Below are 25,892 nucleotides of genomic sequence, written 5' to 3' on the forward strand. Positions count from 1 at the left end.
GCAGTCTGGTTGACACAGACACACTGCAGTCTGGCTGATACAGACACACTGCAGTCTGGCTGATACAGACACGCTGCAGTCTGGCTGATACGGACAAGCTGCAGTCTGGCCGATACGGACAAGCTGCAGCCTGGCCGATAAAGACAAGCTGCAGTCTGGCCGATACAGACAAGCTGCAGCCTGGCCGATACTGCAGTCTGGCCGATTCAGACAAGCTGCAGTCTGGTTGATACAGACAAGCTGCAGTCTGGTTAATACAGACAAGCTATCTGGCTGAAACATTTCAGAAGATAGGACAAGCCCGTCTCACACTAAATCCAGTCACAGCCAGGTGTAATTAACAACAAAGAATTTTTCATAGGTCAATCAATATCTCAATATGTTGTGATTTGCTTGTATAGGCCGATCAGTTCAGAGCAGCTCGCTGGTATTTTTTGCCAAATTTGATGCAAAACAAATTATCTAGATAAAGTTTACCCATAATTCTTCACTTCAGTAATGTGGATTGAAAAATGATACTGAAAGAGTTTTGCAGAAGGGTGGAATTTTGCTGGTTTTCCATCCCAGCATTTTGTGGAATGTTTTGGAAATATTCTCTTTGACAAAGCAAAATATTTCCCCTTTAAAGAAATATGGTATTAGGGATTTAAAGTACTGTAAAAGAATTGAGCCAAGAACACACAATGCAGCTGAATCTGTCGGGTAATTTATTGTAAAACATTGTAGTTGTCATGAACATGACCTTATATGACCTTATATGAGTGAAATAAAGCTTGTCTTCCAATATTGGCAAGATGTGTTCACAGTAAAGATAATGTGAAGTGCAGTGTAGGAGTGTGCATTCAAATGTCAGTTTAGTTGCATCAGACAAACAGAAACTACATTATATATTGTATTCCAACTTTCACCAACATTTTATTGGAAAGTTAAATCATCCAAAATTTAATAGATTTGTAAAATAAATACCAATGTGTTACAGCAATCATATCAAATTATCAGTCTTGATTCCCCAAAGTCACCGTCTCAAACCATAGTCTGTGTAAATGAATTAACATCCTGAGTATTGCAGAGTCCTTGATTTGAAACCCAAGCCTTATATTACTATTATTATTATTTCAGGCCTTTGGCCCATATTAAAGAGAAATATTAAAAAGATAGATGTGACAGCGAAAAAAAAAAAAAAACAATTAAAAAATGATGAAAAGACTACTGAGAATACATTACATTCCTACAATGCTACAAAAACGTTGAATTGAAGTAAAAATCTGAGTTTACACAGCTATATACCACAGAGTTCTTTCTGTTTATCTTTTGCAAAATATAAATAGTACCGGTAACTTTCGTTGCAATGAAGCAAGATTCAAGAGATTTCGTGATATAAAGTTGTGACTGATACTTGATCTTGTTTAAGATCAAAAATTATATGCTATGCATTCTGATACACCACTTTTACAGTTGACATTTGTCTAGCATGTAGTTCAACAAATATTGAGGCAATACATACCGGTACTATATAAAAAGCTTTTAAAAGGGTGCATTTCACAATTTTGTGAACAGCAACTAAAATTGCATGCAATACAATTAGCTCTGGCATAAACACATTGAAGTGTCCTTTGCAGATCAGCATTGTCCTCCCCTGAAGAAGATACAATATATCCAAGATATTTTTTGTATTCACAAACTTTAGGGATTTTCCGTATAACAATACTATAGGAATTCTGCTGGGTTTCCAAGAATTTGGGAAAATAACCATACATTCTGTCTTTATAGTGGGATGAAAAATAATATCATGCTCTCCTCCGTAGCGTTCACATATGCTAATCAATTTATGTAATGCTTTTGCTGAGGGACAAATCAAAACGAAGTCATCTGCATAAAAAAGGTGATTAACAACTTCATTTACCAAACAGCATCTAACACAGGCTGATAGAAGGTTTGTACTTAAGTCATCTACGTACATAGCAAAGATTAATATCGTCAAGCATGATGATTATCTGACAACCATTTTGTGTCTCTAGTTTAATCTTTTAAATTCCTGAGAATTTAAAAAATTTTGCACCAAACACATACAAAACATTGCTGCATGCATTGTCATGAATTTGGAAAGATTTACCCAAAAGAAGAGTTCAGCCTGAAATTTGACAAGGTAAGGTTATTTGCATAAAACATGTTAATGATCTGTAGCATTTTCATTGAAACATTGCACTTGACATGCTAATATGTCACTGATTGGTCAGTTTGCACTTGGCAAGCAGATGTACTGATATACCAGGTGTACAAGCTGTAAAGCACATCACCATTACCTGATCTGTTGCTGTACTATGAAGAACACATGCTACTATTAAAACTCAACCAATCAACCTCATCAATGTTTTAAGGTTTCAGCTCAATGTTTGCGGAAGAAGGATGAAAGAAAAGTTGATATGAAGTGGTGTGAAGGGTTGTATTCTAGAACAAGGTGGTGTCCAGCATTGACAAGATTTCATCACTTCTGTAGCAATCAATATGCATCTCATCATAGTTTTGTAGATTTCTGCATCTGCAGTAGAGAGCGGGTCACTTCTAGGGCCAATCATTGCATCTAATCACAGTTTTGTAGATATCTGGGTCTGCAGTACAGAGTGGGTCACTTCTTGGGCCAATTGTTGTATCTAATCACAATTTTGTCGACCATATCTGAGTCTGCAGCACAGAATTGGTCACTTCTAGGGCCAATCACTGCATCTAATCACAGTTTTGAAGATATCTGGGTCTGCCGCACAGCATTGATCACTTCTACAGCCAATCATTGTGTCAAATCACATTTTTTAGGTATCTGGCTTTGCGGCATGGAATGGGTTACTTCTTGGGCTAAACATTGCTTCTTATCACAGTTTTGTAGATATCTGGGTCTGCAGCACTCATCAGGGTTGTATACACAGAGTCGCTGTAAAATCAAAACACCACAAAATATGATTATTCAAGCAATCAAATGCCCAGAGAGGAGACTTTTATATATTTTGTAAAAGTGTAAAATATTTTATAAGGAATATCTGAATCTTTATTGTGTTCCTTTTGAATGTACCATAATGGGTATATGATCCAGCACTCTGAATGAATCAAACTAAAGACTAGTGTCCAATTCTGTAAGTTTTTATCTTGGAATGTTTTTTGGTGAAATTTGAGGCTACCCATTGTTATCACACAAGTCTGTCTGCCATTGCTTCTTTTTTTTCTGTTTCATACTAAGACAAATATGTAAATCTGTTTGACAGATGAATAAATCCTATAAGTAACTTTACTGATCTGTCCAGGAACTGTGGGTCAGTCCTGAAATTTTTGAAGAAAAAAATTGTCACTCTGTAATCCATATGGCCACCTCAAGATATGGATATTGATTGAACTTAATCAAGAGAACTGCAGCAATATATATTTTATGCAGAGACATGTTAAAAACCATTACAAGAGATGTAATATGAATAAATTGGCCAGGTAATCAGCTTTCACCAAGTATATCAGCTTATTATAAGGAAAAATTTCTTGCCAGAACATTTTCTTTAAAAAAAGCATGCTTGACCATGAGATTAATTTAACACTAACCTCTGAAGTACAGGTTTCACTGAAAGAACTTTGTCATACATCATGGTTGCATTAATGGCGGCTTGTCCGATACTATTCATGGCTTTGTTTGCAGGGTCTCTGTAAATTAATACATGTAGATTATCACAGCAACAAACTTGTATTTGGATTGTCACGTCTGGTTGATTTGTTCAATATATTTAACGAAATGTGAAATTTAGTTATAACACATGTATAAACTGTAGTGATATACCGTACATCACAGCACACCAATTCTCAGCTCAATCTGTTCCCTCATATTCTCTGATGGTACGTACATACAGTATCCATAGACTAAGCCGAGTTCCCCTCCATAGTAGGTAGACAGATACCAAAACTAACCCAAACATTCCTTCATTCAACAACAGACGCATAGAGTACCCCTAACTTACCCTGAAATCCCCTCATTCCATTACAGATACATAAAGTGTCCCCAACTAATCCTGTATGACTCCCTCTGTCATTCCATCATGGGTACATACAATAGCCCAAACATACTGTACACATTATTACTGTCAAGGTGATTTCATCCTTTGCAAAGCATTACCGGTGTTTGTATTTGTTCCATAAGGGTCTTTTTTTACTCAACACTAAAGCATGAATTTCACAACATTTACCCAGAACAGCCACAAAGCTCTCCCTGACATTTTAACCCTTTGAGTGCTATAATTTTTCCCACCAAAGTTTTAGTCCAACATTTTACCAATTTTTAGAAATTTTTCTGTAATTACTTGGATAATTTTAGACCAAATGGACATCACATTTCATCTGCTAAAATTTATTATCAAAATTTTGGCAAAAATCTGAAAAAGAAATTGACTGGGGTATGTTTTATAAAGGAAACAAAAATTGACTTTGGGGCTCAAAGGTTAAAGATCTTCAGTGAAATGTTTTGTCATGGCTTACCTTCTGTCATCATCCTTGGGCGGTGGAACCCAGTGATCATAATTTGTTTCTACAAGAAACCATCTGTAAAAAGAAAGAGATAAACCATTTGACTGCGCATGGTATTGTCAATTGTGAATCGCTATGTTCTTCATCCTTTCAAAATTTGAATTGTTCAAAACACATTAGAAAAATAAATTTATTCCTGAAAATCAGCTACCAAGGCATGTCCCTGATGTTCTGTTCGATGCTTACACTCATTCTGTTCGTGCCATGAATTGTCTCATGCTTAAATTTCACTGATAGTAATGTTTTCATCGCAACAAAGACTCCACAAACAAAATTCAATACTCTGACTTTGTTTTAGATTATCTGGTACCTGCCATTCTTCACATCAAGTCTCCACACATCTCTAGCCTGGAGTCTGTCGCGAGTGACAACAGCGCCCTCTCCAGGTGAAACTCCTCCAATAATGAAGTAAACTGGAGCTATAATCTGTGGAGTGCTTAACATCTTCACAGCATCCTCAAAGTTATCAGTTTTTGTCAGCGTCTATTCCAGAAAAGGGATAGTAAAATAAACTTGTACCGGTACGATTATTTCAGTATGAGTAAAAAGCTTAATTGATAAAAAACACTGGCTGTTCACAACACTGAATCTTCATTATCAGCAAAATTCACAATAAAACATGCCATCCAAAAGTGGCACTCATAGGATCCATGAGCTGGATTCCCATGCTTGTTCTGCAAAATTTTAAAACAGCTGTTATTTGGAATGTAGTTTACTTTCATTGTCTATTCATCTTGCCTTCATTACAGTCTAAAGCAGCTTGACAACTTTCAGGACAGAGTGTCTATGATGATAATGTCATTATCAAAATGGCATTTTCAGTTTAGCAATGGCATGGCTTAATACATCTAAGCAAATCTTTTGCTAGATTTAAAAGAGGTACCCTGATCCTTCCATGGACCAGCTTTTAGAAAAATACTGCCACTTTTTCTCATGTTCATGGGCTGTGGTGATGAACACAAAAGTGTGAATTTGAGAAGATGTAATGGCACCGATTTTCCCTCAGTCTGTGACACTACCGGGACATGCCATTAGTTATTATGACAAGAAACCAAATCCCGTCTATGCTATCTTGTTTTGCCATGGTAATTTTTCATTGCACCATCATTATCATCATCATCACAATCATCATCATCATCATCATCATCATCATCTTCATAACTGGTGGCCGTGGTTACATGTCATACTTACTTCTCTGACTAAAAAGCTGACAAAATAAGCCTCACCAGTCAACAGAGCGTTGATCATTTCTAACAAATTCTGCCAGATTTTACCTTGATCTGAAATTGAAAGCAGCAGAAACACAACATCACTCCACTCTGAACAGGTTCATATCAGAGTGAAATCACTGATGGACTTAATACAAACTTCAAGTGACATGATTTCTGCCCAGTATTGTTTAAAAATAATGATATATTTTCCAAATTTATAAAAATACCATCAATGACAGTGAAGCTCGTTCGGTGGCGATAAATGTGAATATGTTACATGTACATGTAATATGGTAATGCAATACTCTGTTGAATTGTACTGTAATCATGTTTATTTGAATTGTTTGTGTTTTGAAAGTCACTCGATGCAATTTGTAATTTTTCACCTTTAATTCCTTATGCATAATTGAAAAGAACAGAGCATAATCAATCAATATGTTATCACACAACGCGACCAACTCATCCAGAAAGTATCATCAAACAAAATGTCAAAGGGAACCATAAAAAAAGTTGAGGGAAGAATTTCAAAGTTGTCAAAGACTGAATGATGATGATATGAATGCAGATATCATTGAAAGATGTTTTGTTTGAATAATATGTAATGCATATCATACAGCAGTTTTTACAATGGTTGCAGCTGTTGTAGATATGTTGAGGGCAATGCCAAATTGTTCATGAAAAATAGTTATGAAATCCAAGTAGCAAGTCTCAAAGCGTCTACATCTCTGTGTCTGAACAAAGTGTGGAGTAGAGTCAAAAAAGTGAAGGTCCAGTGCTTACAAAGTGTACGACTTAAAGGGACAAAGTCGGCCATTTTTCATGAATTTTGTTTGATGTGAGATACTACTGATATTGTTTGACATGTTGAAAGATACTGAATAAATGGGTGACTGGCATGCATATATTCGACCCCGGTTTTAGACAAATTAGACGAAACCATCACGAAAATGAATTAATGGTCATGACCATTAATTCATTTTCGCAATGGTTTCATGTATCGTGTCTAAAACCGGGGTCGAATACATGCATATTTGTCACCCATTTATTCAGTATCTTTCAACATGTCAAACAATATCAGTAGTATCTCACGTCAAACAAAATTCATGAAAAATGGTTGACTTTGTCCCTTTAAAGAAGGTTTAAAGTACACACCTCTTTCATCAGCTGATATTGAAAAAGATTTAGGTCTCATTCCTGTCAGCACACCAATATAGCCAGCAAAGGTTGTAGCTGTAAACACCGTCTGTAAACAAAGGCTTGAGATGTAAACACTGTAAACACTGTCTGTAAACAAAGCTTGCAGATGTAGACACGGTAAACACTGTACACAAACATTTGAGATGAAAGCACTGTAAACACTGTAAACACTGTACACAAACATTTGAGGTGAAAGCACTGTAAACACTGTAAACACTGTACACAAACATTTGAGATGAAAGCACTGTAAACACTGTAAACACTGTACACAAACATTTGAGATGAAAGCACTGTAAACACTGTAAACACTGTACACAAACATTTGAGGTGAAAGCACTGTAAACACTGTAAACACTGTACACAAACATTTGAGGTGAAAGCACTGTAAACACTGTAAACACTGTACACAAACATTTGAGGTGAAAGCACTGTAAACACTGTAAACACTGTACACAAACATTTGAGGTGAAAGCACTGTAAACACTGTAAACACTGTACACAAACATTTGAGGTGAAAGCACTGTAAACACTGTAAACACTGTACACAAACATTTGAGGTGAAAGCACTGTAAACACTGTAAACACTGTACACAAACATTGAGATGAAGGCACTGTAACCACTGTAAACACCGTCTGTAAACAAAGGCTTGAGATGTAAACACTGTAAACACTGTCTGTAAACAAAGGTTGCAGCTGTAAGCAAAGTAAAAACTGTCTGTAAACAAAACAGTCTTAGTGTTTTGGAATCTTTATCAAAGAAAGAAAACGTCTAGTGAAAACATATTTATTAAAATATGTTTGACTGGTCCAGGAGGATGAACCTGCACAGACAATTGACATCATTGTCATCATGCATTAATTGATATCTGTAACAAAATTCATAATTGAGCTTCCAACAGTTTTCAACAGACAAGTTTGATGAAGTTTCCTGTTTTCCTGACTGTTGGAATTGCATGAGCTGTGTGCTTTGAAGGTTTTCTTCTTTCAGACAATGTCACGACAGAATTGTCTTGGAATCACCAACATCAACTGAAAAGCAATCACTTGTCTATCAAAACATGCCAAATATAAGAACTATTCCAGTCAGCAAAATTTTTGAAAGACTTACTTTTCCATTCTGCTGTGCATCATAAACAAATGTTAACTTCCTCAATATGTCTGTGAATCTGTAATCTAAATTGCGTCCATGCCAGATTTGACCATGTGTGTCTTGTGCCACAATGCTGGTACAAAAGCTATAAAGAATTGAAATACATTTATATCACATAATTGAAAGTCATATTATATGAAAGGGATAATTTGTTTGTAAATGCTCTTTATACATCAAGAAAACCTAGAAATAAATTATGAGATTTAGTAAATAAAATGACCTTTGCTCAGCTCTACAGCTTGGGCATTTTCTGCTGGCTCTAATTGGATAGGATATTTAATTTTCACCATGGAAAAATTTCATAACATCCATAATTCCATATATTGCCAAGAAGCCACCACAGTCAATCACCTAGAGTTAACTTTTGATCCCTTAAGTCCTTCTTTAGATTTGATAACATGTCAACAAGCAGACAATGAGCTATGACTGGATCAAGTTAGTAACATTAGCATGATTGAAACAGTAGACACTCAACTGTTGATGAGAACTGTTTGTAGAAACGACTCTTCAGCTTGGAAATTGAAATGGTAATAAGATAGGAATTTTTACTGCAGCTTTACACTTATGACAATACAAGACACGTCCATGTACAGTATCCCAGAGTATTGAAGACTGTGAGGTCAACAACAACTCAGGACTTGGTAATCAACAACAATGAAGCAGTAACTTGAAATTCTTTAGTGTGACTCAGTGCCTATAAATTATTCATGTCACAGATGAACAGAAATCTGAAACTTAATCATTGGAAAAAATACTGAAATCTGATAAGTCTGAAAAAGCTGATGTACAGTAAATTTCATGAGATCTCTGAATCTTTTTGGTCCTTCCTGTAAAATAACCTTTGACTTCTCGTGATAATTCAACTCCTAGAAATTTCAGCAAATATTTCTCAGGGTTTAATTATGATCACACTTACGCAGACATATCATAGAGTAAGTTCAACATAACAACATCACCAACATTCATATCCAAACACTGTGCAACACCAACCATCTCCTCTCCATAGGGACTTGGTATGTATTTCTCAACATTTTCACCGACGAGTTCTACCACAGGAATCAAGGCTTCAGGAACAAGAGATCTGATGAATGATAAAATAAATACAGCATGCAGAGTAAATGACTAATGTTTGATTGGATGTTAAGAATAACAGTTGTACTTGGCACAGAAAGAAAAGTAAAGTAAGCCTTTCTTGATCATAGAGTAAATAAAGGTTTTGCAAAATTAACAACAAAAGAGTATTAAATAACATAAATAACACATATATATATATATATATATATATATATATATATATATATATATATATATCAGCCGTAAAGCCCCCACCCCACCCCCCACCCCCCCCCCGCATGGTACTTCAGGCCAGTCATTGCATAAATAATCCATGGCACAGAACGTATACGTATACGTGGTGGTAGTGCTGCAGATCCGCAGTCCAAGGTTACTCGGCGAAAAGAGGCGGTATTATACTTACGACATTACAGAGTTCAGATCGGCCTTTAATTCCGATGCATTCCAATGTTTCAAGATGCTATCCCATCGCTTTGCGGGTGGTAGATCTAGATTTAGTTTGTATCGTGGAGCTTGTTGAGAAAACACAGTACCGATCACAAGAAATGCAACAGCGAGTGTTGTGATCGCCATTCTCGGTGCAAGGTCGGTACCTTCGAAAAAATATAACATACTACAGACATTTCGCTGATCGGTCGCTAGCGGCGTTGTCCATTATCTGCATTCTACTATGACTCTCGTCACACTCGTCCGACCCATGACCATGATGACGATTGCCTACCATCCTAGCCTTGACCACCCTATCAGCTGATCCAGCGCTCGGAGCGATTCATGTAGGCGGTAGATGTAATTTATAATGTTTTGTTTTGTTTAAGAATGCAAATCAGACGAAAATGACTCATCTATTAACGTAAAATATTGTCGACATTTTTGTCAAATTTTCACCATCGCGCAACAACTATCTGTACTTCTGTCATTGAAATTTTAGACTTCAATTAAAACGTGTAACTTTTCATGCCCAATGGTTGAGAAATAATATTAAGAAACAAGTTGGCAGGAAGAAGAGGAAAACTGGCAAAATATGCGAGATGAAAATCGATCGAAACACTTGAGACCTGCTGCTTTTGCAAAAATTCTAAACTGCAAAATCACACACCATCATACTGGAAAGTAAAAAATAAGTGAAAAAAACTTTGGAAAGGAGGGGCGAGTATCTCGCATTGAGCTTCCTTCTCCGAAATAAAATTCTGTTCGGGAATTACATGTCCTGTTCCGATTCCGAATTCCCAAAGTGTCCAGATCTAGTCTATGGTTCTGAACCGTTCGATGTCGTTATCGAAATCGACGGTAACAATGAAAGAATAGAGGAAAAAGCACCAGCAAAGTAGGCCTGCGACAAAATATCTACTGACAAAAGAGAAGAAAGCAAAACATATTCCACCGCGTGAAATGTCAAGGGACTGCAATTAATGTGAGGGGGCATACACATGTGTACGTCGATTTTGGACCCCCTCCCCTTCATTTTCACCTTATGTGGAAAAATGTCGATAAAATATGTAGACTTTTGATCCCTGCTTTTGACTCCGGCATGATTTGACTTTTGACTCATCACTTGGTGCAAGGTGGGATGGAGTAACCGTGCTTGGTGGAAAACATCGACTGGGCTTTGGTATAGATCAGGTGCAGCAAACGAACAATGCACTTTTAAAGGGGTCCTTATTATGATAAGATATATTGTGCAGGACAAGTAATGTGAACTGACTAATTATAAGTCATGAGGGTAATTAATTAGCTGTTCATAATTTGCCCTCCACTGAATATTTTTCGACTTGCCCTCCCACACTCAAAATTCATTTTACCCACTCCCCACATATTTTTGCCTGTTTCCCCTCCCCATTGTGAATTTTTGAAGATCCCCTCCCCTATGGCGAAAAACCTTGTCGATTTCTCCTGCCCTGGAAAAAATTCCCCTTAAAATTTTATCATTCGCCTGCAGGCATTAAGCTCCCCTGCCTTGTGATGAAAAACCTGTCGATGTTCCTCTTATTTAATTTGATAAATAGGCTCAACTTCCCCTGTCCCCGTTTTGCAAGTAACTTCCCGTTTTTCCCCCAATCCCGGTCCCCAGGCCAATCAACTGATATCTACCCTGCCCGACAAAAAAAGCTAAAATCTGCTCCCTGCCAGCTAAAAATATGTCCCCTGCCCAAGCAAAATTAAAATTTCTCCTGCCATCAAAACCGGAATAGCTTTTTCGATGAATAGCTCCGTTGGCTGTACCTGATGCCAAAAGTGTAAAACTTTGACCAAGGTGTATCGGCCAAAAGTGTAAAACTTTGACCCCTAATAAAAATTAAGGACAATGACAATAGCTGTGACAATAATAAGGGAGGGTGGTTGATGGGAGGGGAAAATCCTCATATCAATTGCTTAAGTGAAAGTTTTTTAAATATGTAAATAATATTCGTACGGCTCCAACACTACATGGAGCGTGGGCAGAAATCAGAGCGTCTCATTTCGTCCATTTCTGGCGAGGCCAATATTAGACACGGTATAGAATACTTCACAGGTGGTGATGGTGGTGAGGATGATGATGATGACGGGGAGGATAAAGTCGACTTTCTAACATCATAATGGACATCATTTCTTGACGACAATGATGAAGTGTGGTGAAACTTTGTCCACGTACATTACTCCACCACAACTTATAAGTGAAAGAATACTAGGATTGAATGAAGTTTTCGAATACAAAACTGTCAGGATGGCATATACAGCACACTGCATTCCCGTACCTAACATTTTTTCTCGATAATGTACAGAAGAATGACGTCACTATGACGTAATTTATTGTGTCAGATCGATTTAGCACTGTTAGCTTGTCTGTTGCACATGTCATACTAGCAATAAAATGTCACCATAATCTCATGTAAACCATTATAATTTACAATTCCAGTTTTCCCCTTTCATATATTCATGTCCTCTTCGCATTTGGCTGTAAAAAAAAGTCAATGGCTTTGTGACGACCTGGTACACACAGATGATAAACTGTCTGTATTTATTTACTTTTTACAGGACAGCTTTTTCAAAAACATTAACGATCCATTAACGATTGTTAACAATCCAAGCCCTACCGACCGTTGGATATTTTAAACGGTAGAGAGAAATTTTAAGCAGTGCGGAGAATTGTCGTTTCGTCCACGGTACAGACCCCACGTAACGGAAACATTGCACTCAGTCTAGTAAAACAAGAACCAGTAATGCCATGGCGGCATCGATATCATTTAGGCATAGGTCTTGTTTAGTCGAAGCTTACATGCTTATTTCAAAATATAAGCACATTCAGAGTAATTTTTTCACGTATTCGATCTATTAATTATGTCATATTAGTCTCAATAAACTCGTAGGCCGTGATAATTCTGAAGCCCGCAGCTCCCATTTATAGTCATACTGACGTGATCAGCCCTAGGAATGTGACATTTCAATAAGAAAATTTCGCGATAAATTGTGGCATTAAATCCAGGTAATAAAGTAGCCAGTACTTTGAAAAAAAATTCGAAAAATTTCTTGTATGAGAACAGTTAAGTTTAAAGCAAATATGAAGTGAAGGTGTGAGCAATCGGTATATTAGCTGTGGGTCCATAGCTGTGGTGTTTTCGGACGGGATCTCTGCCTGTTACGGGCTGGTTTTGACTGTCACATTTTTATCCCCGCCACCACATGGCGCGGTTAAAAATCGTAAAATTCAAAACCGATATCTGCCAAAGCAACTTTTCTGAAAAACAAAACAAAACAAAACCAAACCAAAAAATCAGTCATCAAGACTTAAGTTTCAAACTTATCCAAATCGACAGCGCCCTTTTGTGGCCAGGAACGCCCCGAAAGTACAGGTATGTTTTCCCAGACTTACCTACAATTTGTATACTGTCACCTGTTCTAATTTTGCCACAGTTACCATGGAAAAGAAAATCTAACCAATCATAGATTTTAAGCGGGTGGCCGCTTTTTAAAAACAGCTCCCTCACATGGGCATTTTGAATACCAAGGAACACCCCTTTGACCATATATAGGCATATTTAGATTACAGGTGATTGTATACGAATGATTGAACTTTGACAAAGATTTGCAAGCGGTTATCAACTATAATGTTGTTTCCCTGAACGTGTGTCAGTAATTACAGAGTCAAAGATCAATGCATGCAAACATCATCAAATTCCAAGTGCAAATATTGCTCATTTACAGTTAGACACACAGTGCTTCAGATTAGTCCCTCCACACACGGAAGGACTGTGTTCAGATCAATCTTAATGGGGATTTTCTCCACAGTACTAGATACTACAATATGGAACTCTGCCTTTGTGGTCCGGCTTTGATGACTTGAGTCAGTTGGTATAATAGTTTTTATTCTTTTCTGATGACCACAAAAATATTCCAGGACATCACATGCAGTATATGTGCACATCAAAGATAATTTTGCCAACTTTGGTAAGAATAAAAATTTATATTCAAATAATTTCAAGCAACTGAGAGAGAGAGAGAGAGAGAGAGAGAGAGAGAGAGAGAGAGAGAGAGAGAGAGAGAGAGAGAGAGATCAAGGTAACTGTTCTTGTTTGTAAAGATATTTTGATTTATTCCATGATAGATCACAATACTTAGTAAAGAGTTAAAATCTTGTGCACTACAAGTCTATTACAAAGTTCAATTTCTGTATTCTTTTCGCCAACATGACAAGACCAAACATTGATGTGTTAACTCTCCCTGAGAATAAACAAAATGTGAATAATCTTATCTCTTCACATCTGGAAATATATGCATCAACGAATTCCATATAAATGTACTCTTAGGATAGAAGAAACTCATCAATCTACACATTAAAACCTAACGGCAATCAAATATCATTCAAAATAAGCTAATATGACAATACAGGAAAAATGCCCTAACACTAGTAGGTCAAAAATTTGTCATTTTGTCAAAAATTGATACAAATGTTTCTTCTAGCTAGAAAATAATACAGCAATTAAAATGAACAAATCCTAAATAAAGTTAGCACAATTAATCAACACATTCAGTATCTCATTTTAATACAATAATCAAAACATTTAAAATACAGTGGTCTTCTACATTTTTACATGGAAAGACCATCACAGACATGTCAATACATATTGACATATCAGAGTGTATTGACATATCAGAGTGTATTGACATGTCAGTACATACTGATATGTCAGTACATACTGATATGTCTGTACACATTGACATGTCGGAGTGTATTGACATATCAATACAGTCTGATATTAATCATTAAGTACAGACATAATGATTATATTGACATGTCAGTATGTGCTGACGTATCAGTACATACTGATATGTCTGTACATATATTAACGTCAGAGTGTATTGACATATCAGTTTATACTGACATGTTAATTCACTCTGATATTATTCATTATGTACAGACATATTAGACTGTACTGACATGTCAGTGCATACTGACACACGTGCCTGACTATATGGGACTTATAAGTTCCTAATACATGTACTCTGTATTCATGGCAAATGAAATCTAAATACTGAACTGTTGATTATTCCAAAATTATAAATATACCCTGTTTTAATATTCCTGTAATATTGAAGAAAACCCTGGTTTTTGACAAGGGCATCACATTGTATCATGAAACAATAAAAGAACCATAATTTTAGCAATACTGCACTGTTGATTATTCCAAATAATAAATATACCCTGTTTTGATATTCCTGTAATATTGAAGAAAACCCTGGTTTTTGACAAGGGCATCACATTTTATCATGAAACAATAAAAGAACCATAATTTTTAACGAGTTTTTATAAAATCAGATTGCAAATTTCTAGAAAGGATACCATGATTGGTTTTGTGTCTCACTTATTGGACCCACAGAATGCATTGAAACCATTATAGAATGATGAAGTCCAATTGTGAGTCTACATTCCCTGAGATATCAATCGATTCACTCCATCTTGCCAGACACAATACAGTATCTCTGTTGGATAGCATACAATTGTATAAATATAAGTAACTTACAGCTTGGACAATGACAAAATTTGAAAGATTATCTCACTTGAGTGAAAATAAACCTTGCTCTGGTACATGTATACATACAGAAAAATGTTTAAAGTCCAGTCAAATCTATGATTACTTTTTTTGTTGTCGCTTGGCGACTCTTTTTGCACCTTTTCATAATCATCTTTAGTAAGTTTATAACCCCAGTGTTGAAGTGTCTGTCTTACAACGGGTGAAACAGCAGAATTATCATAGGCACATCCACTGTTGTACACTTTGGTTATCAGATTATTTCTCCATCGACCGGTAAGACTTGCACATCTTGACCAGCGACCAATCTGCCTTTCATCATCAGCTGTTCTTCTCCCTTGATAAAACCTGTAAAAATCTCAAAGTTACTTCCTTTTGTACGTAGAAAACAGATATGAGAAACTGTGGAACCAAAGACTAAATCAGTAGCATTGAGATGAAAATGTCTTGGCAATTTTTGTTGATTCAAAGGAATATTATGCACATGATGACATTGCAATAAGTTTACAAGCTGACAACTGATTTGTACACTGTTCCTATGAAGAGAGGATGTAACACAGACTATGGCAATTAAGATTAAAGTGTACACTGGGACGAGACACGGCAAAACACTAGAAGTAAGTCATAAGATCTATGAAATGAATTTGAACTTGACATTCTAGATAAATGTCATATGATCTGTGAGAGGAATTTATACTAGATAGAAGTCAAAGAGATCTGAGCAATGGATTTGAACTTGACACATTACCTGCAATACCACTGAAACCAACCATATGGATCCTGTTTGATAATCCAGCCACTAGTCTCCCACATTTCAAGACTTCCACCACACTTCACTTTGTATGTGTTTACTGTCTCTCTGTAAGTTGAAGATGCAACCTGCATGACATGATAAACACAAATCAAAATGCAACCTGAATGACACAAAAACAAGTCGAAATACAACCTGCATGACACGTAACACAAGCTAAAGTGAAACATTTCATTATGCAGACCTAGCTTATTCGAAGTAAACTTTTGAATTAACATTTCAAGGATGTCTAATGACAGCTTTGTACATTTCAAATTTCATATTGAAACACACTGACAAACTCCTGGATGTCACGTGTTCTGCTCTTTTACCTAGTTGCCATATTTGTCTGTATTAATGCATTTATTTATGCCATGATATTGCCATGTAATAAACTGAGTGAAGTCACTTTAGAGATAACTGAAATAATGATTCAGAAAATGAAATATGATTGCCACGGCAACCAGATTGGCATATTTGATTCACCTTCAAAAAATGGACACATGCATAGTTATATGTCATTATTGTGTTTTATCATTTTGTAAAGTTTCTATAAACTCAGATAAGACTTAGAAATGCCTCCTTAGAAAAGACTGATTGGATGGCCACACAGTAATCAATCAACTTTACGCCTGAACTTGTTCACATAAAGTCATATGCAAAGATACCAGTAGTAGAGGTAAGTAATCCAAAGGTCAGGGGTCATAGAGCACCATTATGGTTAAAGCCAATGTATTTGCTGTTCCTGCTGACTGAGCTGCTGACCCATTGATTAATGAATGGGCATAAAGATATACACTGAGCATGGTGGTGGTGACTAACGTAACACAGATTGGATGTTATTAAGCCTAGAGTTCAACCCTGAAATGAGAGAACTATTTGTACAGTGGGTTCACTGTATAACTAGTCTTTTTAGCTGCCAAGTTTTTTTAGCTAATCCAGCTCAGTGTTTAAATTCGCTAATTAAAGATACTGCTAATTTAAACTTCCCCCCATATTTACTATGGTCCAGATGTCTTTCCAGCTACATTTAAAACCTGCTGATTGCAATCAAAATCCAAAATTGCTTAAAAAACGTATGCAGCTAATTCAAAGTGTTTTACAGTAAATCATTATCATTACTCTTAAAAGGTACAGCTATATCTTTCAAATCTGATGCAAATGAAACTAAGACACAGAAGCAGAAAGTGGAAGACTTGTATGGTATTACAATCATGTTATGCCTTTATGATATAAACATAGTGAAATGTAAAACCGTAAATGATGAATGGTTTGTATTTATCAGTGTTTATATTTTGTTGTCATGGCTACTATGACTGAATGAATTATCTCACCTGACGCTGGATGTCAAGTCCTTCTAACCAGTGCTTTGGTAATTCTTTCCATACACCAGAATACTTTTCACCTGTGACAGAGAAAATTATGGTCAAAATATGATAGAGTGAAGTGGGTAAGTCTGAACATGTATGTTATTTTATTTAAAATATTTCTAAAATGCTGCAACTGCTTATAAAAAAACTGAAATGTCATTTAAGAAGCTCAAGCCAGTGATATTTAAATTGATTAAATTCACAGATTTTTCTCAGAAAGTTTGACTGTCATTTCTACTATAGCCAGTCCACTTCCACAAAAGGTCTAAAAGTCCATATACTGCCAGGTTGAACTTTGTTGAGAATGAGACTAATATTCTGTAAATTTACAGATCAAAGTGTCTCCAACAAGTTTCATTTGATTCAACCAATATCCATCAGTATGTGAGGTAACTTTTGAAATATGAAAGAACATTTAATGTCCCAGGTTTTTTAAAGTCAATTGATAGAAGACAACAGATATTCAACCATGGACACTGAAGCCAGTTGATGACCTTGGTCGCAACCATGGACACTGAAGCCAGTTGATGACCTTTGGTTCAACACAATTATATCATAGGGCCTTGCACAAAAATCCGTCTCCAGGGATAGGGATGGGGGTAGGGGTGTCTAAGCACAAGGATCTTATTGCTATGTTTTTTATTTTAATTCGTTTGACTATGATATATATTGCCAATAAAGATTTATACTACCAACCTTTCTTTGCAGCTTTGGTGTCTTTGTCTTATTTTAGCACTGGTTTTGTAACGATTTCTTTCGCCGTGCAACGTATTTGTCCTTTGACAATCTTGACTTTAGCGAAGTGTTGTCACTGTGTTGCGTCTATTATCTGACCAGTTTGATTGCCTAATTCGCCAAGCAAGCAAGGTAGTCTATTATCTGATGAGTTTGAGTGCCTAATTTGCCAAAGTAATCAAGGGTAAATTACTAATCTGTGGACGCTGTCACCAGATTATCACCGGATTAACTTTGACAAAGTCAACAACGAGCATACCAGCAAGGTATAACTGAAAAGTGCGTTCGTTGTTGACTTTGTCAAATTTAATCCGGTGATAATCTGGTGAGAGCGTCCACAGATTAGTAATTTGCCCTTGATTACTTTGGCTAATTAGGCACTCAAACTCATCAGATAATAGACGCAGCATGTTGATAAAACGTATACGCAAGATTGTCAAGGGCAGTGCTAAGTTTAGACCGGCACACCAAAGGTTGGTAGAATATATCTTTATTAGCGATACAACGAAACACCTACCCACCCCTGGGGACGGACATTTAGACAACCCCCTGTGATTATATTTGGCAAAGAAGACACCAACTGTGTAGTTTTCATTCCAATAAAGACACAAGAAACTTCATGAAAAAAGTAGTAAAACTAAATGAAAAGAAAGTACTTGTATTAAGCAGTCATCATATCGTATATTTAGACAAGAGGTACATTTTCTGTCAATATTTTTGTTTATGTTAGTAGTTCGAAACATGTTTATTGTTTAGTAGATATTTGGAATGCTAACAAAGTTTGGTGTACAAAGAATAGAATCTGCATAACATGACAGATTAAGGATGCACTTTACACCAGATAATAATACCTGTGATACTTGATTTTATAGGTCTGAAATACGTTCCTCCAAAACTTCCTGCTTGTAAGACTTCTTTTGGTGTCATGTTTGGTCTGAAGTCAGGATGACCTTGGAAAACAATTTCTCCTTTTGTATTTTTTGTGGGTTCAGAATATGTGGTTTCCTTAGCAACTGATGTTTTCTGTTTCTTCATTGCCTTTGGCGCTAAATCTGCTGATGCTGTATCTGCTGATGCCTTCCGTTTGATTGATTTTTCCATTGAAACTGTTTTGGATTCTTTTGATGAAGAAGATACTTTGGTCTTCTTTTCCACTTTTGATTTTGAACTTGCCTTTCCTGACATTCTGCTACAGCCACTAAGTTGCGATAGACTTTGCAAACTAGAAAGAATCTCCTTATTCTCCTGTAAGTTGATTAGAAGCAGGACATTCATATCATCACAGTGATCATTATACAAACTAATTTTATGAAAAAATGACTGATGGGTACCATTCTTGTAAAATTTAAGTCACTGCTGAAAATGTGCCTACATGACATCTTGAGGAGAAAGACAAAGTTTTAAATGGGAAATTACAGGACCGTAGGCGCACAATAGGGAGATTACTGATGACACAGCGATTTGCATACACTGGGCGGGAGTTTTTGAATTCTCATAGCATTGCTTTGACTGTATGATAAATTTGAATAATCATGATGGGCACTTTCGTAACATATGCAAAAGAGGGGTCAAATGGTCGTACAGGGAACACATTTTGAAACATATGCGTTCTCCGACAAAAAACGGAACATTTTTTTTTTTTTATTTGTTACTCAAGTGTAGTCGCTATGTATTCACAGACATCATATGGAAGATTCGATGACAATGAATGCCTTTGGCTAGAGACGATGCTCTTCTGAACAAGTGTATGGCGAACAATGCGTTGCCGCCAAATACGGCATTTTCCCAATTTGATACAGATTGATACAAAGTTTAGAAAAGAAATGTTGCCGATTTTATTTCACTCGCGGCTTTTCGGTATGTTTTGACTCGGCCAAGGTCATGCGTTGCCATGTAATTTGATCATACTATTCAAATTACATGAACTTCAAGCTGTGACAACGCACAAAGTCAGACGACACAAAATTCTACATCGTGATCTTCCGTCTGCCCGCTGACAAGTAAGGGTCTTTTTTGTACTAGTCCGTATCGGAAATTAGTCTGTCCCGGGCATCGGGCAAGCGTAATTTTAAGGCCCTGTGGAACTTTTGTTTCTCTGTTTGTTTTCATTTTAAAAAATGGATTAAAGCAAAATATATGTAATAAATCAGTAGGATGACAATTCCCAATTCCCACAAGTTTTGCATTTTTGGACATGCTGTTTGCTGAAACCATAGGAAATGATAAAGAATGCCTGTTTGTTGTTGAAAAAGCATGGGATACAGTTACTTGACACTGTCTTACTCAAAAAGTAGGAAGGACACCCTCCACACTTATCTTTTTATTTTTGTTTATAGAATGGATCAGAGCACAAAATACGTGAACATAAAAAAATTACGATACTTTTAATTTTAAGTAGCCCCACCTTAAAGTGAAGTGGTCGTCGCGCTGCGCATGCGCGACTTTGTTCGTTGATAAAGATAAATTTTTGCAGTGTTCTCCCCAGAAAAATCATAGAGTATCGGCTAATTAGCATAAATTTACATAACAATAAGTCATGAATATTTTAATTATTTTCGTTAAAATTTATGAAAAAAATTTAAACCTGAAGATGATATTGTATATAGTGTCATTTCCTCTGTGTTCGTGTTGAACTGTACGTATTCCGAAGGACTTGGGGAGTCTAATCACAAACCGGCATCTTAGGGTGTCTACCTTTGTGATGCAGCAAAATGGCCTGTCAATATGTCGGCTGCAGTGTGGTTGTTTGGATGCCGTCGATATTTCTTGTCAAACTTTGAGACTTAAAATGCCACATTTATCCATTTTATGTTGTTTTGGACCAAAAAACTATGAATTCTTTGAACAAAAGGTTTGCAAATGGCTTGTTTGTATATTATCATTAATGGAAAGATGGTGTGCACGTATCGCTCAATTGAGAGTACAGCCGTACGCGTGTAATAGTAATTGACAGACAAGAGACACTGACACTTCGGAGATGTCGTTATGCTTTACTACTGAATTTCCGAGGCCCTACAACCTTGATTTACTTCTTCAGTTACAAATTATAATAGTGACTGTAGGCCCTAGAGTTTATTTTAGCATGTCTGCCACAGGAAACAAACTTGTCAACGGTCGACTATTTGTGTTTACCGTAATTCAAACCTAGCTGCCCGGACGCAGCTAGCTGTCAACATTCTTGATAAAGTTACGGAACGACCGTCTGTCTGTTACCAAATGTCGATCTCTTTGTCCCATATGCAACATCAAATCACGTTTGACACCTTTTTTTGTTGTGAATTATTAAAAATAAACTTGTGAAGTACACTTTTTGTCCGTCACTGACAATAAACTTGCTGGTGCACGGTAATCAGCTACCCATTAGCAGGTCATTTGTACACGGCGGTTGGTTCAAATAGGTATCGGATAGCGTATCGGCCGGTGTGAGAGCGTATCGTCCAAAATTAAAGCGTATCGGCCCCGATACGCTAAAAACCTTTGGGAGAACACGTTTTTGTAAACATAATTCTTCTCAACTTCAATCGGAGTGAGATGGAAGCGGTCCCTCACTTTGTAAATGCCTCTGTAAGACTCAACATCATCAGTAAAATGTTAAGATCAGAAACGAACTTCAGTGGTGTATTTCTATTTATAAAACACTCGGCACATTATGTCGCTGAGTTCACTGCACGCAGTCACGGTGAACAAATGGGGTTTGATTGCGCGCGGTCATGCTGGTTGTACACAATGCTATGTACAGTACAGCAATAAAACATCACTAAAATGATCAACATTGTTTAGGCCAGCAACAAGCAGAATGCTCACACAAAAACACTCAAGACCATGATCGGCAAGCCAGAGCAAGAGCAGGACATGGGAGATACTGTTGCTTCGATAAGGGAGACGGTCACTGCGTTGACGTACATGGATATAAGAGAATCCGGTCCCACAACGTACTGGCCCCACAACGGCTTGACTCATTACCCATTGTTGATCACCATTGCTAACTTCTTCTAGTAATACATGGCAAGAAATAGTAAAATGACAGTAAAGAAGAAACAAAACAAGAAGGTTTTTGTTGCATTTGACAGGAAAATTGCATGGCTACACATAGGGACATGTTGAGAGATCCTGTGACTACAATCGTCATGACAGTGATTCCAAAGGCCTTCGTGTAGGCCTACCGGTGCTATGCAAACTTCGCCGTTTGTACGTCCTGATTGCCAGGCAGGTCTTAATCCTCGTTAATGAGATAACCCCCATATAACAAAAAGACCTATGAAAGGTCCTTCGCTTGACTTGATACCTGTACTCGGAATTCTCGTTTGCACCACTCAAACTAGAACCCGGTCATTGATAGTGTGTTTGGAATATACCACGTGTGCGGGTAAGTGTTCTCAAATATGCTCGAGCACGGAGCTACCAACTGGCTTGAGCAATAACAGTAGCTGAGTCCAATTCAAGAAAGTCATGATCAAATGTGATTTCTATACAGTGTGTAATTACTGTTAATATTCGGCAAATATTTGATTTAGATTTATTGACCTTTAATTGCGCGTTAGATTTGGTATTGGTATGCTTGTGACAGATTGGCCGCCACTTTAACAAGCGGCAATATCGCAAACACAAATATTGTAATCAACCTGTAATAGCGGCGTTCTTGGATATCATTTTCAACAGCAGGAACCCCAGGAGCATCGCGACGACCACTGCACTTTGAATTGGAAAGTGGAGCATTGTTAAGGTTCCAAGACAAGAAATTGACCTTTTAACCCTTTTCCTGCCAAGTCGGTGAAAATCGGCTTGAAATTCGGTGTAGCCAGAATCTAAGCACTGATGACCGTTATTCTACCAACTCGGTGGTAATCGGGCTCTATTTGGGTACCCCCTTTCCTGCCAAGTCGACGGCACTACGTTTTGCTATCCCCTGTGCTTTTAGGGGTCATCCGAGGACAGGTTTTCTGACAAGGAACGCCTTTTCCCCTCGAAATGGGTTCGCAGGGAGTCGATAGACAGGGAAAGGTGCAGAAACATGTCTGCCAGTCCCCCACACCCGAGGGGGGCTGGTTTTTTTTACCGCTTTTTAGCGGACTTGGCAGGATAGCATGGTGACGTTTTCTGGCGGAGTTGGACGTACTTGGCTGTCTGGCACTATAGAGATTGCTGCCGAACTTGACCAACTCGGCAATGCTAATCTAGAAGGCTACCTCTTGCAAATGACTTGGCAGATGGTGCCGATGGTGCGAGACGAAAGTCACTTATTCAGTTGTGCATGACTGAAAATGAGAACGCATTTTTGACGGGACGGCTCGACTTGTTCCTCCGACGGAACGGATATGAACGACTCGGAAATACCATTACAAACTGGTGTCCGACGTACTAAGCTGGGCTTCAGCTCTGCAAGTTCAAGCCAGGCAACGTCCTTCACCACCTTGGCCGTGCCATTCAATGGACATAGCTTTGGATTTTTTATTTATTCCATCGTCCGAAGTATTGGCTCTGGTTTGCAGGCAAACGTATCCTCTTGCCGACGCATTGGTAACTACGTACGCTGTTTGCGTACAGAGAATTCAAAAGGGGACATAAGGTCAATGCTACGGGGATACCGCCTGCACTTAGCAGGGACTGCTTTTGTTATGCAAACCAGCTAGCAGTACAATATGGCTGCCAGGCATGTGGACACGTCGATGGCTAGAACAATGGAAGCATATTGCGTTGTACCCGTGCATCGCAAAAGTGAACTGAAGACTTGGGTGTAGTGACTGGTTATCACTGGTTAGCTGCAGCCCAAGCCATGTCGGTACAAACCCGTACCTGACTGAGGACCACTCGATTAAGTCAGTAATGAACGGTAACACTCGTAAGCCAACTCCCAAACGAGCTGGCTAAACTACGTGGAGCTGTGCTTCAATGGCTCAGCCATGTCGTTAATACAACGGCAAAAACGTAGTTTTTGTGCTACACTGCCAAGTCGTTGAAGGTACATATTCAATTGACCCTACCCTGGGGAAACAGGATAGGTTTGCCGGTTTCTGCTGCACCCCTAGCACGACCCTCAGGGTCTCTGACTAACAGACGAGTGAGGTGATGTTTGTGCCTAGCGGACGTGCGTAATACTGAAGGAGTTTATTTCCGAAAAAATAAACATGAAACGGCAATAAAATGACGCACTCCCAGGGGCAAACAAAGCCGGTGACCTCAATTTTTTTCTGCAGTAACCCTTGAGCTCCTTCCCTGTCTACTGGCATGTAGAAATTATCGAAGTCTAACACGTATAAGTACGGCTAAAACTACCCTGAAAATGGGCGATTTCTGTCAAAATGCCTGGCAGGATAGCGTGCAGGAGAGCCAATCTTTTGCAGGCACATATTATGGGGCCGTTTTCTACTGACTTGGCAGGATAACGGACAAGGGCGCTTGGCAGAAAAAGAGTTAAGCCAATAATTTTCTAGTGGTTAATAAGCTCAGAACCCCCGTAAATTATATATTTTCGAAAAGCCTAGATATAGGGGAACATTTTGGTCACCATAGTGTCACCATTGTTTACATAACTATCACGTGACAGGTAATTTGCATAACCTTTCAAAAATCGGTTTTCCCTATGTTTTGTTTCAATGCTTTGAGATATGTGGCTGAAATTTGTGTGAGTGCAAGCTGTCTTAAGGATCTTCCAAAGTGTGTCTCAGAATTTTTTTAAACCTTCTTAAACAATTTTTATGCCAGAAAAACCTCCAGAGCGGTGAATTTAACCTTAGTTGATTTCTTTAAAATTGTGCTCAAATAAAAACTAAGCAAGATATAAAAAATCTGAGACACTCTTTTGAAGAGCGTTGTGACAGCTTGCATTCCAGCAAGTTTGAGTCAGATATTTTGAAGTATTGAGACAAAACATAGGGAAAACCGATTTTTGAAAGGTTATGCAAATTACCTGTCACGTGATAGTTATGTAAACAATGGTGACACTGTGATTACCAAAATCTTCCCCTATATCTAGGCTTTCAGAAAATGTATAATGTACGGGGGTTCTGAGCTTATTAAGCACCAGAGAATTGTTAGATTAAAGAGGTCAATTTCTTGTCTTGGGAGCTTAAGGGGAATGCCAAACTACATATCATCAGGCGATAAACTGAATACTTAATTGACACTGCATAGGCTGCTGACATTTTCTTATCAAAATTCCTTACATTTCTCTTATTTTCATTATTTCAATACACAGTCGAGAATGTTGATCTGCGTGGCCGCGTGTGCGAGACGCGTCTCCAAGTTTACGTAAACCACGCGCCTGCATTCTCCGGCTGCGTACTGCAATGCGTAAACCGATCGGACGCGCGACTCTTGACGCTTTCCTCGCATGTCCGATACTGTTAGAGAAATTGTGTACAATTCAGGGTTAAATACCTTATGTGATTCTTTACTTACTGTAATGCTGTGTACAACTTGAGCTGAGTTTGGTCGCAGTTCTGAGCTCGATCACGGCTTATGCGTCCGTCAACTGGTAGTGCTCTTTATATAACGTGCGCCAAAAGTCGCCCTCTATAGTTGAAGCAAAGCCCTGCATGGCACATCAGGAAAGAAATCTGCATCACTTTCAAAGGTCATAGGGAAATAATTACGAATTTGGAATTTGATATGATGCTAAAGATCTGGGTGTTAGAACCACAGGCGCTTCAATACAACGGCATTACCCGCTGGACATGCTGGAGACTCACTGAGTGTGCGGACCGGATTACACCAGGTCTGCGATTACACGGCCCACAGTCTGATTCTGATGCTGAAGGCAATGCTGTTGATGATGCAGTATCTCTTCATTCTTGTACAGCGATTCATCAA

At 37.8% G+C, this 25,892-nt stretch overlaps 2 protein-coding genes across 3 annotated transcripts; both read right to left on the reverse strand.

The window, feature by feature from the left end:
* Nucleotides 1-883: 883 nt before the first annotated feature.
* Nucleotides 884-9,767, reverse strand: LOC139142626 (N-acylethanolamine-hydrolyzing acid amidase-like). The gene is made up of 9 exons (XM_070712669.1): nucleotides 9,587-9,767; nucleotides 9,026-9,190; nucleotides 8,068-8,194; nucleotides 6,915-7,005; nucleotides 5,743-5,831; nucleotides 4,862-5,034; nucleotides 4,504-4,566; nucleotides 3,580-3,678; nucleotides 884-2,926 (listed from the first exon to the last, which is right to left on the reverse strand). The coding sequence occupies exons 1-9, from the start codon at nucleotides 9,754-9,756 to the stop codon at nucleotides 2,851-2,853; spliced, it is 1,053 nt and encodes a 350-aa protein (XP_070568770.1). The 5' UTR covers nucleotides 9,757-9,767; the 3' UTR covers nucleotides 884-2,850.
* Nucleotides 9,768-14,859: 5,092 nt separating this feature from the next.
* LOC139142627 (uncharacterized) lies at nucleotides 14,860-25,839 on the reverse strand. Of its 2 annotated transcripts, none has more exons than XM_070712670.1 (5): nucleotides 25,482-25,839; nucleotides 18,935-19,328; nucleotides 17,313-17,383; nucleotides 15,937-16,067; nucleotides 14,860-15,536 (listed from the first exon to the last, which is right to left on the reverse strand). In XM_070712670.1, exons 2-5 carry the CDS (start codon nucleotides 19,266-19,268, stop codon nucleotides 15,176-15,178), a joined length of 897 nt encoding a protein of 298 aa, XP_070568771.1. In that variant the 5' UTR covers nucleotides 19,269-19,328; nucleotides 25,482-25,839; the 3' UTR covers nucleotides 14,860-15,175. The 2 variants fall into 2 exon arrangements, with proteins under 2 accessions (XP_070568771.1, XP_070568772.1); XM_070712671.1 differs by having other exon boundaries at nucleotides 15,008-15,536; nucleotides 25,461-25,583.
* Between the last annotated feature and the right edge of the window lie 53 nt (nucleotides 25,840-25,892).

This window comes from Ptychodera flava, chromosome 10 (assembly GCF_041260155.1).
Source record: "Ptychodera flava strain L36383 chromosome 10, AS_Pfla_20210202, whole genome shotgun sequence".
Classification (NCBI taxonomy): Eukaryota; Metazoa; Hemichordata; class Enteropneusta; family Ptychoderidae; genus Ptychodera; species Ptychodera flava.

Coding starts and splice junctions, on each gene's coding strand:
- LOC139142627 (XM_070712670.1), bottom strand. CDS start 19,268: ATGTCAGGAAAGGCAAGTTCAAAATCAAAAGTGGAAAAGAAGACCAAA. Junction 17,384..18,934: donor TATAAAATCAAGTATCACAG/GTATTATTATCT, acceptor TCTCTGTCACAG/GTGAAAAGTATTCTGGTGTA. Junction 16,068..17,312: donor GACTTGACATCCAGCGTCAG/GTGAGATAATTC, acceptor CATGTCATGCAG/GTTGCATCTTCAACTTACAG.
- LOC139142626 (XM_070712669.1), bottom strand. CDS start 9,756: ATGGCGATCACAACACTCGCTGTTGCATTTCTTGTGATCGGTACTGTG. Junction 5,832..6,914: donor AATATCAGCTGATGAAAGAG/GTGTGTACTTTA, acceptor TTTCAATTTCAG/ATCAAGGTAAAATCTGGCAG. Junction 5,035..5,742: donor TCAGCTTTTTAGTCAGAGAA/GTAAGTATGACA, acceptor TTTCTGGAATAG/ACGCTGACAAAAACTGATAA.